The 15,406-nt window shown below is 46.6% G+C and overlaps 1 protein-coding gene across 1 annotated transcript in view; it reads right to left on the minus strand.

The window, feature by feature from the left end:
• PITPNM3 (PITPNM family member 3) overlaps window positions 1–15,406 on the minus strand; it is a gene marked incomplete at both ends in the record, with an annotated part of 81,069 nt that overhangs the window by 49,610 nt on the left and 16,053 nt on the right. The window contains one exon of the mRNA XM_082679466.1: window positions 11,253–11,360. Coding sequence (XP_082535592.1) covers window positions 11,253–11,360 — 108 coding nt within the window. The remainder of the gene's footprint in view (window positions 1–11,252; window positions 11,361–15,406) is intronic.

The raw sequence follows: 15,406 nt of genomic DNA on the forward strand, positions 1-15,406 counted from the left end.
TCACCCTGCAGCATTTCCTACCCTCCCCAATAATAAGATGACAGCAGCTTGCAGTAAATAGACATATCACATCACTCAGAGAGAGGCTAACCGCAAACACAAAGTGCAGTATGTATCCAAATATTACTAAATATAAGAGGAAAACCAACAATGTGAAAGAAAGATACCAAACTCAATGCCTGAAGGAGAGGACAGGAAAACGGATCTGTGGGTTCCTTCAACCAACTTAGTATCATAATCATGAATGGCTCTCAAATTTAGCAAGCACCAGAATCTCCCAAAGGGCTAGTTAAAACACAGATTCTGAGCCGTGCTGATTTCTGATTCAGTAAGTCCACAATTCATATTTCTAATTATTTATTTATTTATTTTTGGCTGCGTTGGGTCTTTGTTGCTGCGTGCGGGCTTTCTCTAGTTGCGGTGAGCAGGGACTAGTCTTCATTGCAGTGTGCAGGCTTCTCACTGTGGTGGCTTCTCTTGTTGCGGAGCACAGGCTCTAGGCGCGGGCTTCAGTAGTTGTGGCACACGGGCTCAGTAGTTGTGGCTCGCGGGCTCTAGAGCGCAGGCTCAGTAGTTGTGGCGCATAGTTGCTCCGCGGCATGTGGGATCTTCCTGGACGAGGGCTCGAACCCCTGTCCCCTGCATTGGCAGGAGGATTCTTAACCACTGCGCCACCAGGGAAGTCCCACACAATTCGTATTTCTGATGGTTTCCAAGTGAGGCTAATTGTGTTGGTCCAGGGACCACTCTTTAAGAATCACATATCTAGAAATAAGGGTATAAACTACAGTCAGAGGGTGAGTGGCAAGAAGAAACAGCTCTCTGGAAAGCTCGAGGCAGAGAAGTTGATCAGGGACACCTAGGCAGTGACTGCTTCCTTTGTCTCTATGAGAATGTGGCCTTGATGACACTAAGTTTGTTTCAGAAACAAGAAGGGCCCTGATTGTAGAGTCTCTTAAGTGACAGCTCATAGACTATTAGCACAGCTTATTCTGGAAGAGATATGTAAATCCTGAGCATAAAGGATTAGTGATACGGCAAGATCCAAGTGGAATTTATCCCAGGAATGAAAGATTGTTCAATATATGAAAATCCATCAGTGTAATATGCTATATTAATACAATAAAGGGCCAAAACCACATGATCATCTCAATAGATGCAGAAGAAGCATTTGGCAAAATCTAACATCCTTTCATAAAAGCTCTCAAGAAACTGGAGGGAATCTCTTCAACCACAGAAAGGACTACAACAAAAAAACCTCACAGCTAACATCATATTTAATGGTGAAAGACTGAAAAGTTTTCCCCTAAGATCAGGAACAAGACAAGATGTTGGTTCTCATCATTTCTATTCAATATTATACTGGAGAGTCTAGCCAGGAAAATTAGACAATGAAAGGAAATAAAAGGCATCCAGTTTGGACAGATTGGACTACCTCTATTTGGAGACTGTATATATAGAAAATCCTAAGGAATCCCCCCAAAATAAAACCAATAAACGAGTTCAGCAAAGTTGAGGTATACAACATCAATTTACAAAAATAAATTGTATTTCTACACACTTGCAATAAACAATCTATAAATGAAATTAAGAAAACAATTTTGGTTACAATAGCATCGAAAAGAATAAAACGCTTAGGAATGAATTTAACAAAACAAGTGTAAGACTTGTACACTGAAAACTATAAAACGTCATTAAAAGAAATTAAAGAAGACCTAAATAAATGGAAAGACATTGCACGTTCATGCGTTAGAAAACTAATAATGTTAAGCTAGCAATACTTCCAAAATTGATCTGGAAGATTCAACAACAATCCCTATCAAAATCCCAGCTGGGGGCTTCCCTGGTGGCGCAGTGGTTGAGAGTCCGCCTGCTGATGCAGGGGACACAGGTTTGTGCCCCGGTCTGGGAAGATCCCACATGCCGCAGAGCGGCTGGACCTGTGAGCCATGGCCACTGAGCCTGCGTGTCCGGAGCCTGTGCTCCACAATGGGAGAGGCCACAACAGTGAGAGGTCCGCGTACCGCAAAAAAAAAAAAAAAAAAAAATCCCAGCTGGATTTTTTGCAGAAACTGATGAGCTGATTCTAAAATCCATGTGGAAATGCAAGGAACACAGAAGAGCCAAACTTGCAAGAAAAGAACGTGCAAAAAGAAAAGGTGGTGGACTCCCACTTCCTGATTTCAAACTTACTACAAGTGTACCGTAATAAAGACTCTGTGGTACTGGCACAAAGACAGACATATGTATAAGTGGACTAGAATTGAATGTCCAGAAATAAACCCATATGTTTATGATTAATTGATTTTTGACAAGCGTACCAAGATAATTCAATGGAGGAAAGAATATTTTTTTTTTCAATAAATGGTACTAGTACCACTGGTTACCCACATGCAAAAGAATGAACTTGAATCCCTACCTCACAGCACATACAAAAATTAACCCAAAGTGGATTCAAGACCTAAATACAAAAGCTGAAACTATAAAACTCTTAAGAGAAAACATAGGGGTAAACCTTCATGACCTTGCATTAGGCAATGGTGTTTTAGATATGGCACCAAAAGCACACACCATAAAATTAAAAATAGATAAATTGGACTTTGTAAAATTTTTTAAAATTTGTGCTCCAAAGGACATGATCAAGGAAGTGAAAGAACAATCTGCAGAATGGGAGAAATATTTGTAAATTATACAACTGATAAGGGTCTAGCATACAGAATATATACAGAACCCTTACAACTCAACAATAAAAAGACAACCCAATTTTTTTTTGGCTGTGCTGCACAGCGTGTGAGATCTTAGTTCCCTGACCAGTGATCGAACCCATGGCCCCCGCAGTGGAAGCTTGGAATCCTAACCACTGAGCCTGCAGGGAATTCCCAAGACAACCCAACTTTTAAAAGGGCAAAAGATTTGAATAGACATTTCTTCAAAGAAGATGAACAATGACCAATAAGCACATGAAAAGAAGCTCAACATAATTAGTCATTAGGGAGATGCAAACCAAAACCACAATTATATACCACTTCACACCCTCTAGGATGGCTAAAACCAAAAAGACAGACAATAACAGGTGTTGGCAAGAATGTAGAGAAATCTGAACCCTTATAAAGTACTGGTAGGAATGTAAAGTGGTGCAGTCACTTTGGAAAAGAGTTTGTCAGTTCTTCCAAAAGTTAAACAGTTACCATACAAGACATCAATTCCACTCATAGATACATACACCCAAGAGAAAATACGTCCACACAAAAACGTGTACACAGATATTTTTGACAGCATTATTTATAGTAGTCAAAAAGCAGAAACAACCCAAATGTCCATTGACTGATGAATGGATAACCAAGATGTGATATATCCATACTATAGAATATTATTCAGACACAAAGTGGAATGAAGTACTGATTCATGCTACAACATGGATGAATCTCAAAAACATTATGCTAGACAAAGACAGCAGCCACAAAAGACCACATTGTTTGACTTCGTGTATATGAAGTTCCAGGGGCTTGGGGATAGGAAAATGGGGATTGACTGCTCATGGGTATGGGGTGTTTTTGGGGGGAGTGACAAAAATGTTTTACAGCTAGATAATAGTGATAATTGCACAACTTCAAAAATATATTAAAACCATAAAACTGTACACTTTAAAAGGGTGAATTTTAGGGGCTTCCCTGGTGGCGCAGTGGTTGAGAGTCCGCCTGCCGATGCAGGGGACATGGGTTCGTGCCCCGGTCCAGGAAGATCCCACATGCCGCGGAGCGGCCGTGCCCGTGAGCCATGGCCGCTGAGCCTGCGCGTCCGGAGCCTGTGCTCCGCAACGGGAGAGGCCACAGCAGTGAGAGGCCCGCGTACCGCAAAAAAAAAAAAAAAAAAAAGGGTGAATTTTATGATATGTGAATTATGTCTCAATTTAAAAAAGAATTTGGCAAGACCTGCTTTACTTGGACAACGTTAATGACAGCTGTGTGTTTCCTTAGACAATTAGAACAAAGCTCGATCCTGCTCCATGTTATAATCTCACTTATGGATCTTTGGCTAATTAATCCAATCTGAAGTGTGTGTGGTCTATTCCCATCCACTTCTGACAGACCAGAAAACTGAAACTTAAAAGAACAAGGAGATAGAGACTCTAAAAAGCATGGAATGAGTCCATGACATCGGTGAATCCGTATCAGATTGTTATGAAAAAGAACCAACCAGAGCACATGAAAATGAAAAGATGATTGTTAAAAAAAAAAAAAAAAGAAGAGTTGATCAGAAGAACGGAAACAGCCAAAGAAGAGAAAAGTTGGGGAGCTGTTGATGAGTTGGAACAAAGGACTACTTCCAGAACCCAGCAAGAACCAAGAAATAAGAATAGGCAGGGCAAGCTGAGACATGGTTCCAGCAACTATCTAAGTTTTGGAAGGAGAAAACATAGTGAAAGAAATACTTGAAGAAATAATCAAAAGAAAATGTCACAGTAATAAAAAAAAAAGAGGACACTAGGTTCAGACACAGCAAACAACAAAACCTCATCTGCAAACTTGGCTGTGACTTCAGAATGCAAAGAATAAAGCTTTTAAAAACTGAAAGCTTCAACAAGAGGGAAGAACAGATTACCCACACATTTGCCTCAGACTTCTCACCAACAACACCAAATGCGAGAAGGCCATGAGGAATGTCTTCAGAGATAGTTTGGAATACGATTATTCCAAAAGGTGTAAAGGCAAAATGAACACATGCTGAGAAATGCAAGGGCTTGGAAAATGACTATCCCTACCTGACAGTCCCTACCTGAAAGAATTACTTGAGGAGACATTCTAATTAACAGAGGAAGTAAATCCAAGAGGAAGTCATGGAATTTAAGAAGCAGCGGTGAAAACTATACACTAAGGGCTTCCCTGGTGGCGCAGTGGTTGAGAGTCCGCCTGCCGATGCAGGGGACACGGGTTCGTGCCCCGGTCCGGGAAGATCCCACGTGCCGCGGAGCAGCTGGGCCCGTGAGCCATGGCCGCTGAGCCTGCGCGTTGGGAGCCTGTGCTCCACAACGGGAGAGGCTACGACAGTGAGGGGCCCACGTATCGGATAAAAAAGAAAAAAAAAAACATACACTACAAAGGGTGAACGCTGGCACTTCCCTGGCGGTCCAGTGGTTAAGACTCCACGCTTCCACTGCAGGGGGCGTGGGTTCAATCCTTGGTCTGGGAACTGAGATCCCGCAGGCCCGGTTACCTAATGTAAATCATACCTCAATACACTTAACTGAGGGGGGGGAGGGGGAAGGGTGGGAGGAGAAGAGGGAGGGGATTACAGCATTACGGTCAAGATCAAATAAGAAAGCCTGGATCACTCTTACCACTCAGCATCTATCTGGAGATCCTGTGCGATGCAATTTAATAAGAAAAATAAGTAAGCTGGGTAAATATTGGCAAGGATATAACTGTTGAGATTTGTAAACAATGTGACACTCTACCGAAATAAACCCAAGAGATTAACTGACAAACTATTAGAAAATAAGAAAATTCAGCCAAGTGGCAGGAATTCAAGACACAAAGATTTCAAATACACAGCAGACAAGTAATTTATATCCAAAATACAGGGAAAGAGCTCCTAAAAACCAAGAAGAAAAAGACAATTCAGTAGAAGATGAACAAAAAGCATGATTAAGAAACTCAGAGAAAAAGAAAATGGAGTTGGGCAACACATTATGGAAAGATGATTGCTCTCACTAGCAGTCAAGTCAGGACAAAGCAAAACAAGAAAATGTCTTCATCCGTCAAGTTGATGATGTCAAGTCTGGTGACACTGTGGGGAAATGGCTCACCTAATCCACAGCTGGTGTGGATATAAATTTGCACAATCTTTTTGGAAAACTGTTTAGCAGTATCTATTACGAGTTTCAATGCTTATACTCTTAACCCATGTATCATTGTTTTAATGATGAAAAATTCCAATGTTTATCACTACACAGTGGTTAGATAAATTATGGTACATCTATTATAGAGAATACTATAGTACAGGTAAAAATAATGAGTCAAATCTATAAATACTCACAGGAAAAGCTCTCCTAGATCTACTATTAAATGGAAAAAATAAGTTAAATTGCAACAATGACATCTAATATCTATCTCTAGAGAGATACCCTCCACGTTGATATACTTTGAAGTGAGGTCTGCAATTGAAGAAGTAGATAAGGAAGACTGGTTTATTTGTACTGATTGTTTATTTGTATTGTTTATTTACAACAAGAATATATTCAAGTGGGAATTCCCTGGCGGTCCAGTGGTTAGGACTCTGCGCTTTCACTGCCGAAGGCACGGGTTCAATCCCTGGTCAGGGAACTAAGATCCCATACGCCACAAGCCGTGGCCAAAAAAACAGAGGAAGAATGTATTCGGGAAATAATATGGTTATTTGTACACCAATGTTCATAGCACCATTATTCACAATAGCTAAAAGGTGAAAACACGTCCATCAATAGATGAATGGATAAACAACACATGGTAGATACATGCAGTGGAATATTATTCAGCCTCAAAAAGGAAGAAAATCCTGTCACATGTAACAACATGAATGACCCTTGAAGACATGCTAAGTGAAACAAGCCAGACATAAAAAGACAAATCCTGCTTGATTCTACTTATATGAGGCACCTAGAGTGGTCAAATTCATAGGAACAGAATGTAGAACGGCAGTTCCCAGGGGCTGGGGAAGGGGGGAATGGGGAGTTATTGTTTAATGGGGACAGAGTTTCAGTTTGAGAGGATGAAAAAGTTCTGGAGCTTCTTCATCCTGGTGGTGATGATTGCACAACAGTGTGAATATATGAATGCCACTAAGCTGTACGCTTGAAAATGGCTAAAATGGTAGTTTTATATATTTTACCAAATTTTTTTAAAACACTAAATAAAAATAACAAGACAAGCAATTGTAAAAATAATGATAAGGTGGACTGAGCTGATGCCAAAGGATCCCTTTCCATGAAAATACTGGGCAATAGGGACTTCCCTGGTGGCGCAGTGAGTAAGACTCCGCGCTCCCAATGCAGGGGGCCCGGGTTCAATCCCTGGTCAGGGAACTAGATCCCACATGCACGCCGCAACTAAGAGTCCGCATGCCACAATTAAGGAGCCCGTCCACCACAACTAAGACCTGGTGCAACCAAATAAATAAGTAAATATTAAAAAAAAAATACTGGACAATAAATATCCAAAAAAAAAGTAAATATGTAACCGAGCTCAAAATAAAGAATGGATAATATACAAGTGCCAGAAACAAAGAGGGAACTACAATCCAGACACAAAAGCAGAAGCTAATGTAGAGAAGAGCCCTGGAAGACTCAGATGGATAAAGGCTCCAGGGCTAGAGGCTGAGAACAGTATTGCTGTTAACTCCACAGACTTGGCCTCAGCCTGTGGAAGGTGAGGAGCTAGAGCAGCGCCTCCTGTGTAGTAGGGATCCGTGAAGGGCTGCTCCACCCATAAAGAAACATTAAAAAAAAAAAAAAAAGGGCTTCCCTGGTGGCGCAGTGGTTGAGAGTCCGCCTGCCGATGCAGGGGACACGGGTTCGTGCCCCGGTCCGGGAAGATCCCACATGCCGCGGCGCGGCTGGGCCTGTGAGCCATGGCCGCTGAGCTTGTGCGTCCGGAGCCTGTGCTCCGCAATGGGAGAGGCCACAACAGTGAGAGGCCCGCATAAAAAAAAAAAAAAAAAAAAAGTCTTCTGGGGAAGCAGCCAAAAAACCATTCATAGACAGTGGGAAAGAAAAAAGTCACACATGCGTAATTAAAACCCTAAGCCCTTGCCACCTATGGGTGTGGGGTCTAAATTTACACCACTCAAGGAGAATGGAACCGCAAAGCTGTAAATTTAGCATATAAAATGTCCACGATTAGTGAAACACTCAGGCCCAGCAGAGACACAAGACCAATCACTAGAAGGACGTTTTCAAGACCTGGGGGACACAAGATTCCCATAGAAAAGAAAAGGGTGGGGTATTGACCAAGATGAGTTCACAATAGAAAATGAAGAAACGGGCTTCCCTGGTGGCGCAGTGGTTGGGAGTCCACCTGCCGATGCAGGGGACACGGGTTCATGCCCCGGTCCAGGAGGATCCCACATGCCGCGGAGCGGCTGGGCCCATGAGCCATGGCCGCTGAGCCTGCGCGTCCAGAGCCTGTGTTCCACAACGGGAGAGGCCACAACAGTGAGAGGCCCACGTACCGCAAAAAAAAAAAAAAAAAAAAAAAATGAAGAAACAAAACCCACGAGGTACAGGTAGCATGTGCGCAGGTACACACACATGCACACACACATACCAGAATTAGCGCCCTCAAGAACTGGAGATACCAGAGCAGCCTGAACGTACCTATGCAACACAGGCTCCAAATGACTGAGATTCAAGATGGGCCATAGAACATAATTAAGGTTCAGAAGGAAGAAGCTCAGCTCCATTTGGAACTTGCAGAGCATTAAGTGGTTTTGAGATGTCCAGGTACAGGCAAGTAGGAGCCTCCTGAGAATATGAGTCTGGAGCCCAGGGGGTAGGTCTTGGCTAGAGATGAACTTGGGGGTCATCACCAGGGGTAGCTGTGATTGGCCAGGGCCTGAACCATGGCGGGGGCTGTCTCTGCAGTGAGCCCTGCGTTTAAGGGCAGGAATGTGGAAGGAGGCAGGGGTAGAGCTCGATCTATAACACCAATTTTGATTGCAGCCTTTTCCAGAAAGTGTTTTTAGAACTTCCTCTCCCCAAAAGAGTCCCCAGAGGCTCTCTCCTCAGGCCCCTGACTCAGCCTGTCTTATTGAACTGTAGCCGTGGCCATGATCCTCTTCCTGTCTGCTGTGAGCTCCTACAGAGGTAACAAGGCCAGCCTGCTTGTCTTTATTTCCCCACCATCCTGGGTTGAGCCCACGTCTCGGCTCCAGAAGTGGCTGCTGGAATGAATGAAGTCAGCGTGTGTGTTCTGCCATGTTGTGGGAATTCACATCATGAATCCACAGGGGAATGGGACTCAGAAGGAGCCAGACACATGGCTGGTTTCCTCTTCCTCACCCCTCCTTCTCTCTCTCTCCCTCTTGCTCCCCATTTCATACTGGGAGGAAACAGCATCAATTCTTGGACTCAGGCAAGACACTGCCCCTAATCCGACCTCTCATGAGCTCCATGATGCATTTGTTAGAACTGTGTTTGTCAAAGATCTTTCACTCTTCTTTCCCCCTTCCCACGTTATAATGACCAGGCACTGAAGGCACTTTGCAAGTATCAGCTCATTTAATGTGTGCAATCTGTGTGCTAGCCCCATTCTGCAGATGAAGAAACTGAGGCTCTGAGAGGCGATGTGACTTTCCTGGCCACAAAGCCATGGGGTGGCAGGGCCAAGGTTCAAACCCAGACCTCTTAGATTCCAAAGCTACGGTTTCAGCCTTGCCCATCGACCTCCATCTGCCTCCTCCTCCCCTGCCCTCCCAGCTCACACTGCTTCTCACTCACCTCCTCCTTAGCTCACACTGTGTCTGAGTCACACAATCCTTGGCAGACAAGCGCGGGTTGGGATGGGAGGGGATGGCCAGATGGGTGGTGAGTACAAGTCTCGGTTTGTCTTTTCATCACTCCAAGCATTGTCCCAGGGAAGCACTTGGAGTCCATGACCCCTTCTGGGCCCCCTCCGGGTTCCTGGGGTGAAGGAAAGAGTAGACAAAGGGTCCATCTGCAAATGAGTAGCAGGGAAGACTGGGAAATTTCCTCTGGACTGGCTTGGGTACCAGACTCAGAGCCCACTCGTTCTGTGAATGTGACAGTGGCCCAGGAGGGCCTTGCCGTTAAGACTCTGGGTTGCTCGGACTTGACTCTGCCGGGGCTCAGAACTGTGCTGAGCCTTGGTCCAATTTGGGAAGCAAAGCCCTGGTCTGGGAATCAGGAGACTGAAGATCTAAGTGTGATGCTGCCCCCAACTTGGAGGACCTTGGGCAAGATGCAGCTCCTCTGAGCCTTGGGTGCTTCATTTGGAGCAGTCATCCCAGGCCTGTCCATTTCTCAGGATGGGCAAGCTGGTATGGGGCGGGCTCTGAACCAAGGAGGCCGGGATGGGGGAGGGTAAGAAAAGGAACAGATGCTGGGCTAAGACAGCTACCGCCAGGATGGTCAACACCAAAATGGTCATGCTCTTGAGCTAGGCCAGGACTGTCTCACTGAGCGTCTCCTGATAGGTAGCCTGGCCCAGACCATGACAGGAAAGATGCGGCCAAGAGAGGAAGGAAAAGAGGAGATGGGAAGGACGGGAAGTAGGAGGAGTGATATATTGGGTGGGGACGAGGGACAGAAAAAGCTAACAGAAGCAGAGGCACCCAGGGTCCTGGATAGGGTTCTAGCCCCAGCTCTGCTTCTCCCTCCTGTGTGACCTTAGTCAACTACAGCCCCTCTCTGAGCCTCAGGTTCCCCATATGCCATCTCACATTTTATAAGCTCCTTGGTTCCATCCTCCACTTGCCTTGTGAAGCCTGGGTCCATAGGTTCATTGTCAAGAATGCTTCCTTGAGACCCCCTCTCTTGCCTCCTTCTAAAATTCCTGCCTCTCCCCTCTGGGCCCAACAACCCTCAGTTTAAGGGTTGACCCCTTTATGTTTTGACTTACACTCTGTGACACATCACAAGGCAGAAGCCTCAGCTAAATCACCTTTGGCCCCTCCTACCAAGCACTTATACATAGTAGATGCTCAACGAACATTCTGTCCATAACATGAAATGGTCAGATGGACAGAAGGATGGATGCCTAGAAGACTATGCCTGCTTTGTCTGCTGATTAAGCCCCTGGTCAAAACTCCCCTCCTTAAAAAGCCTCTGGACGAATCCCCAGCCATAACCTTCTTCAACAATTCGACCAAAGGAAGTTACAACCCCAACTGCTGCCCCTCTCCCCTGCCCATTCCCAAAGGCTTTCCAGTTGCTACCCTACATTAACTAGCAGATTCCAAGGAGCTTGGACCCTGCCGCCTGCCCTTAATTACCCATGCTCCTGGGTGGTCATCCAATGAACACAGGAAGCTCTGTTGAAGTATCCTAGAGTTTTTCTGCCACAGAAAACCCTGCAGAAGTCCCCACGAGGATTCCTGCAGGTCATAGAATTCAGGGGTTGTAGGCGAAGTGCCCGGACAGATAGATGACTCTTCGTAGAAAACCCAGGTTCTAGCCCCAAATTGCCGTCATTTCAAACTGCGCACTGTCCGCAACACACACATGTAGACACCCAGCCAGGAGAGAAGCAGAACCTTACCTTGATGCTCCTCCAGTTTCCCCATGGTCTCGATCTGCTCCACCAGGTCATTTGAATTCCACTGGCTCATCCCAATGAGGATGGCGTTCTTCCCTTCGGCCACCTCCTCTGTGGAAAGAAGTAAAGATGGGCATGAGTCGGCAGGGCTGTGTAGAGGTAGCCCTGACAGGAGCCTATGTCTCAGGGAGTATTTATTTCTTCCTTTGAGTTGAGGAAGATGTCAACTATTGAAGGTGTCTATAGTTACAGACAGGTATAAGACATCCAGGAATTTTTCATTGCAAGAAGGCATTGTTGTTGTACCCTACTGGGTCTCCACATGTTACAGCAAAAAAAAGTAACAAGGGAACAGTCATGAGAGAGGCTGAACACTCACAGAAGGCTCCATTCCTAGCACTCAGAGTGGTATTTCTTGAAAGGCAGTGTGTTTGGGAAGAAAAGGTAAAGCCTTACCACTAGGTGGCAGTTTTTCTTTGGGTGAGTTACTTGGCTTCTCTGCGCCTCAGTTTTCCTATCAGTAAAATGGGACTGGCAATGTCTGATCATAACGTTGTTGTAAGGATTAAAGGAGAGATAATGAATATAAAGACCTTGGTGCACAGGGGGTGCTTACAGATGGGAGACATTAAGGTTACTTCTTCACATGAGGAGTGAGTTGCCATCCTTGTTTGAGCAGATCAGGATTTGAGTGGTGTAGGAGCGGCTCTGGAGTAACTGAGAGAGCAGAAGACTTCTGCCTCTGAGCAAGCCTTAAGCTATATGGAACCCTTAACCCACATCTCACCGTTATGAACCTCTTAATGCTTCCACTCTCCCTTTAGTCCTCCCCTCAACCCTGTCTCTATCCTTGCCCTTTCCCAGTCTGAGCTCAGAGGAATTGGTGAGGTCATATTCCCTAACACACTGAACACAAGCCCCTGGGTCCCACACATCAGTTACATATATCTGGTGCAGTCCCTCATCCCTGAAAGGGACATTTCCTCAAGAACAAACCCACAGGAATGCCCCCTCTCTCTCTTTAAAGAGACAGGCCTTCCTGGTGAAGACCTTTGTGCCTTTTCTCACAGAGCAGACATTAAAGGGTCATGAGGAGAATTCTTAAGCTCATCGTAACCGAGAACAAAGAGATAAGACCCATTTCACTGCCAAAGAACTTCACAGAGCACATGGAACCAATATGGTGAATCTAAAGCTTGGGGATCTGTCCAGAGTCCTGAAGCACTCAAGCTCAGCCATCCAGACCCCATTTCTGGCTGGGACACCTCCTCCTGCCTTATGTGATTATTTTATGTGATCTACTTAACACCACTTACCAAATCTTAGTATGCACTGAGGTCGTTAGAAGTGCTTTACAAACACAAATTTATTTAATTCTCATAACAATTCTAAAAAAGTACAATTATTATTATCTCCATTTTATAGACAAGGAGACTGAAGCATGGAATAGTTCAGTAACTTGCCAAAGGTCACTGGCTAGAGCCAGGATTTAAACCCAGATATACTATTTCAAGAGTCCTAAAATCCTGCCCTCCTGATGGCCTGCCTGTCCTGGACATCCTGTATTGGCTGCGCAAGCACCACACACCACCAGACAATTTCCTGAACCCGGTGTGTTCCATCTGGGCACGGTTTACACCTCTAGGCAGCATCATGCTCTGGGCAGAGCCCTGACTGGGTTCCAGTCCTGAGCTGCTACATGGGAGCCTGTACCTTTACAGATGCCCCTCAGCTGTTCCTCTTCTCTTACTGCTTCCGTGGGAATAACAGCTCTGGTTCCACAACTCTCTCTAGCGAACTTTCATGAGGACGACTGACACAGTAAACTTGAAAAGGCTACACAGGCCAGATGCTGCAAACAAGCATCAGGTAGTACTATTCTTGGGGAAGCAGGGCCACCGGGCGTCAAGAGCTCCGCTCTGGCGTTAGATCGACTCTTTTCAATCCTGGATCCACCATCTGCTAGCTATCCGACCTTGGACAGTAACTTATGTTTTATGAGCCTCCATTTCCTCATCTATAAAAGGACATCACAGTAATGCCCACGTCCTAGAATTGCTGTGAGGATTCAATCAGATAACGAGACAATGAAGGTAAAGTGTGTACAAGCACGACTAGCACACGGCGGGAGCACAGATGTGCATAACAGCACAGGAAGATGATGGTACCACCATTAACACCACCACCAGAGCACGTGGAGTTATGCCCCAGTTCCAGCTATGCTGCTGCCTACCCCTGTGTCATTTTGTCCCAGCTTCGGAGCGGGGTCGTCAGGGTCAGCCTGTAGCCCACCTTGAGTGCCTATGTCTCCTGGCTCAGTTACCCAAGCGTGCAGTTTTCTGCTTGTTCATTTAACATTCATTCTACAATGGAGGGCCTCCTGAGGAGCTGCTGTATGCAGTGTGAGACACGACCTCCATCCTGTAGGAATTCAGCTTTGTGAAGAAACACAGCGGGAAACTGACACAGGCAGATGAGTGAGCTGGGGCTCCTGGTCCAGCGCTGGGTAGACAGCAGGTGCTTGCGCGTCCTAGATCCTGGCTCTTCTATAATGCGTGATCCCTCTCTCACGGTGTGTGTGAGGCTATCAGAACCCCGAGACGCTTCAGCGTCTTCTCCCTCTTCCTTGTATCTGCGTGACCCCCCTCCATCCTTCCCTCTCGGCCTTCTGTCTCTCTCTCTCTAGGAAATCTCCTCTCAGACTCTCCCCGTGTTCCTCCCTGCTTGATGCCCATCCCTGACCCAGGTCTCTTTCCACTGATCTCCGTCCCTCTGGGTCCTGGGGTTTCTCTGTCTCAGGCTCTCTGCCGTGTCTGTCCCTCCCTCTGGGCCTCGATCACAATTACTCTTTGCTCTCGCTCTGTCTTTATCCCAGAACCTGTCTCTCTCCTCTCTCTGGGTGGATGTGTCTCTTTCTTGATCTCTTCTCTGGGTTTCTCTGGGTGCCTGCCCCTCGGAGCTTTCCACCTCTGCAGGCCTTCTTGGTGTGTCTGATCTCTCTCTCTCCTGGGTCACTGTCTCTCTTTCAACTCTCTTGGTGTGGCTCTCTTGGTGTCTCTCTTGGTGTGTGTGTATGTGTCCCTCTCCCGTCCTCTCTGAGTCTCTCTTGCTCTCTTTCCCTCTCTGCTTTCTTGTATTTTCCCTGGCTTCCTTGCACTCTCTGCTGCTCCCCCCACCCCCCGCCCCAGGCTTCAGCCTGCCTGTCTCTCCAGCCGCTCCCCAGCCCCCCACCTCACAGACGAGATTTCTCTCCTTCTCCGGGCCGCTCCTCTGCCCCTGCGCTCAGTACTCAGCCTTAGATCTTCACCCTGGCAACAATGGGCTTGTCCCCTGAGTGGCAGCAAGAAACACACACACACACACACACACACACACGCAGCAGCTGAGAAATCTCCTTTTGGAGTCACTCAGGAGAACCAGGGAGACGCGTGCCTCAGCTCTGAGCCTCCGCTCAGTTTCCCCTCACTGTAGTTGGAGACTCCCAGTGGAGGCCAAAGGCCGCGAAGGGCTTTATCTGAATAAACGTCCTGGTTATTGACTTTGCTTTTCGACTCCTGGTGACTGTTCCCTATGTGCCAATGCTCAACCCCAGTGACCCCTGGTGCGGACAGAGTTTTTGCATCTACTTCGACCCCCCTGAGCCCTAGTCCCTGCCCATTCTAGGTGCCAGGCTCAGCCTCACCCACCAGTACCACGCCCCTGGCCTTGACCTCAGACTGACTCCGACCCGGAACAAAACCTGGATACAGCGAAAGCCTTTCTTCCTACCCTGGGGCCTCTGTGTCTGCTGGACCCACAGGACTTCAAAGCGGGGAACCTCCTTGTCCCGTGCTAGGCAGGCTTCACCTGCAGCTCATGGAGCTGAGGGCTCGGTCACCTTCGGCCATCAGCCGGTCCAGGTCCCTCCAGCACTCCTTGCCTGAGGCCAACAGGCCAGTCTCTCCACGGACCAGATAATGCGCTGCTCCGGGGCCTCTGGGACACAAGATTGCTAACCTCCCCGACTGGGGACCGCTCGCTCCATGCCCCACCTACGGCCGTACCACCACCCTCTCTTCATCACAAGGGGGTCCCCACTCAGCCCATTCCCAGAAGCCTTTGGGGCAGCTCCTTGGCATTTGCTTCTCTACGTCCCCTCCCCCAATGAGAGGGAGGGT

Source organism: Grampus griseus, assembly GCF_964374135.1.
Source record: "Grampus griseus genome assembly, chromosome: 20".
NCBI classification, from domain to species: Eukaryota; Metazoa; Chordata; class Mammalia; order Artiodactyla; family Delphinidae; genus Grampus; species Grampus griseus.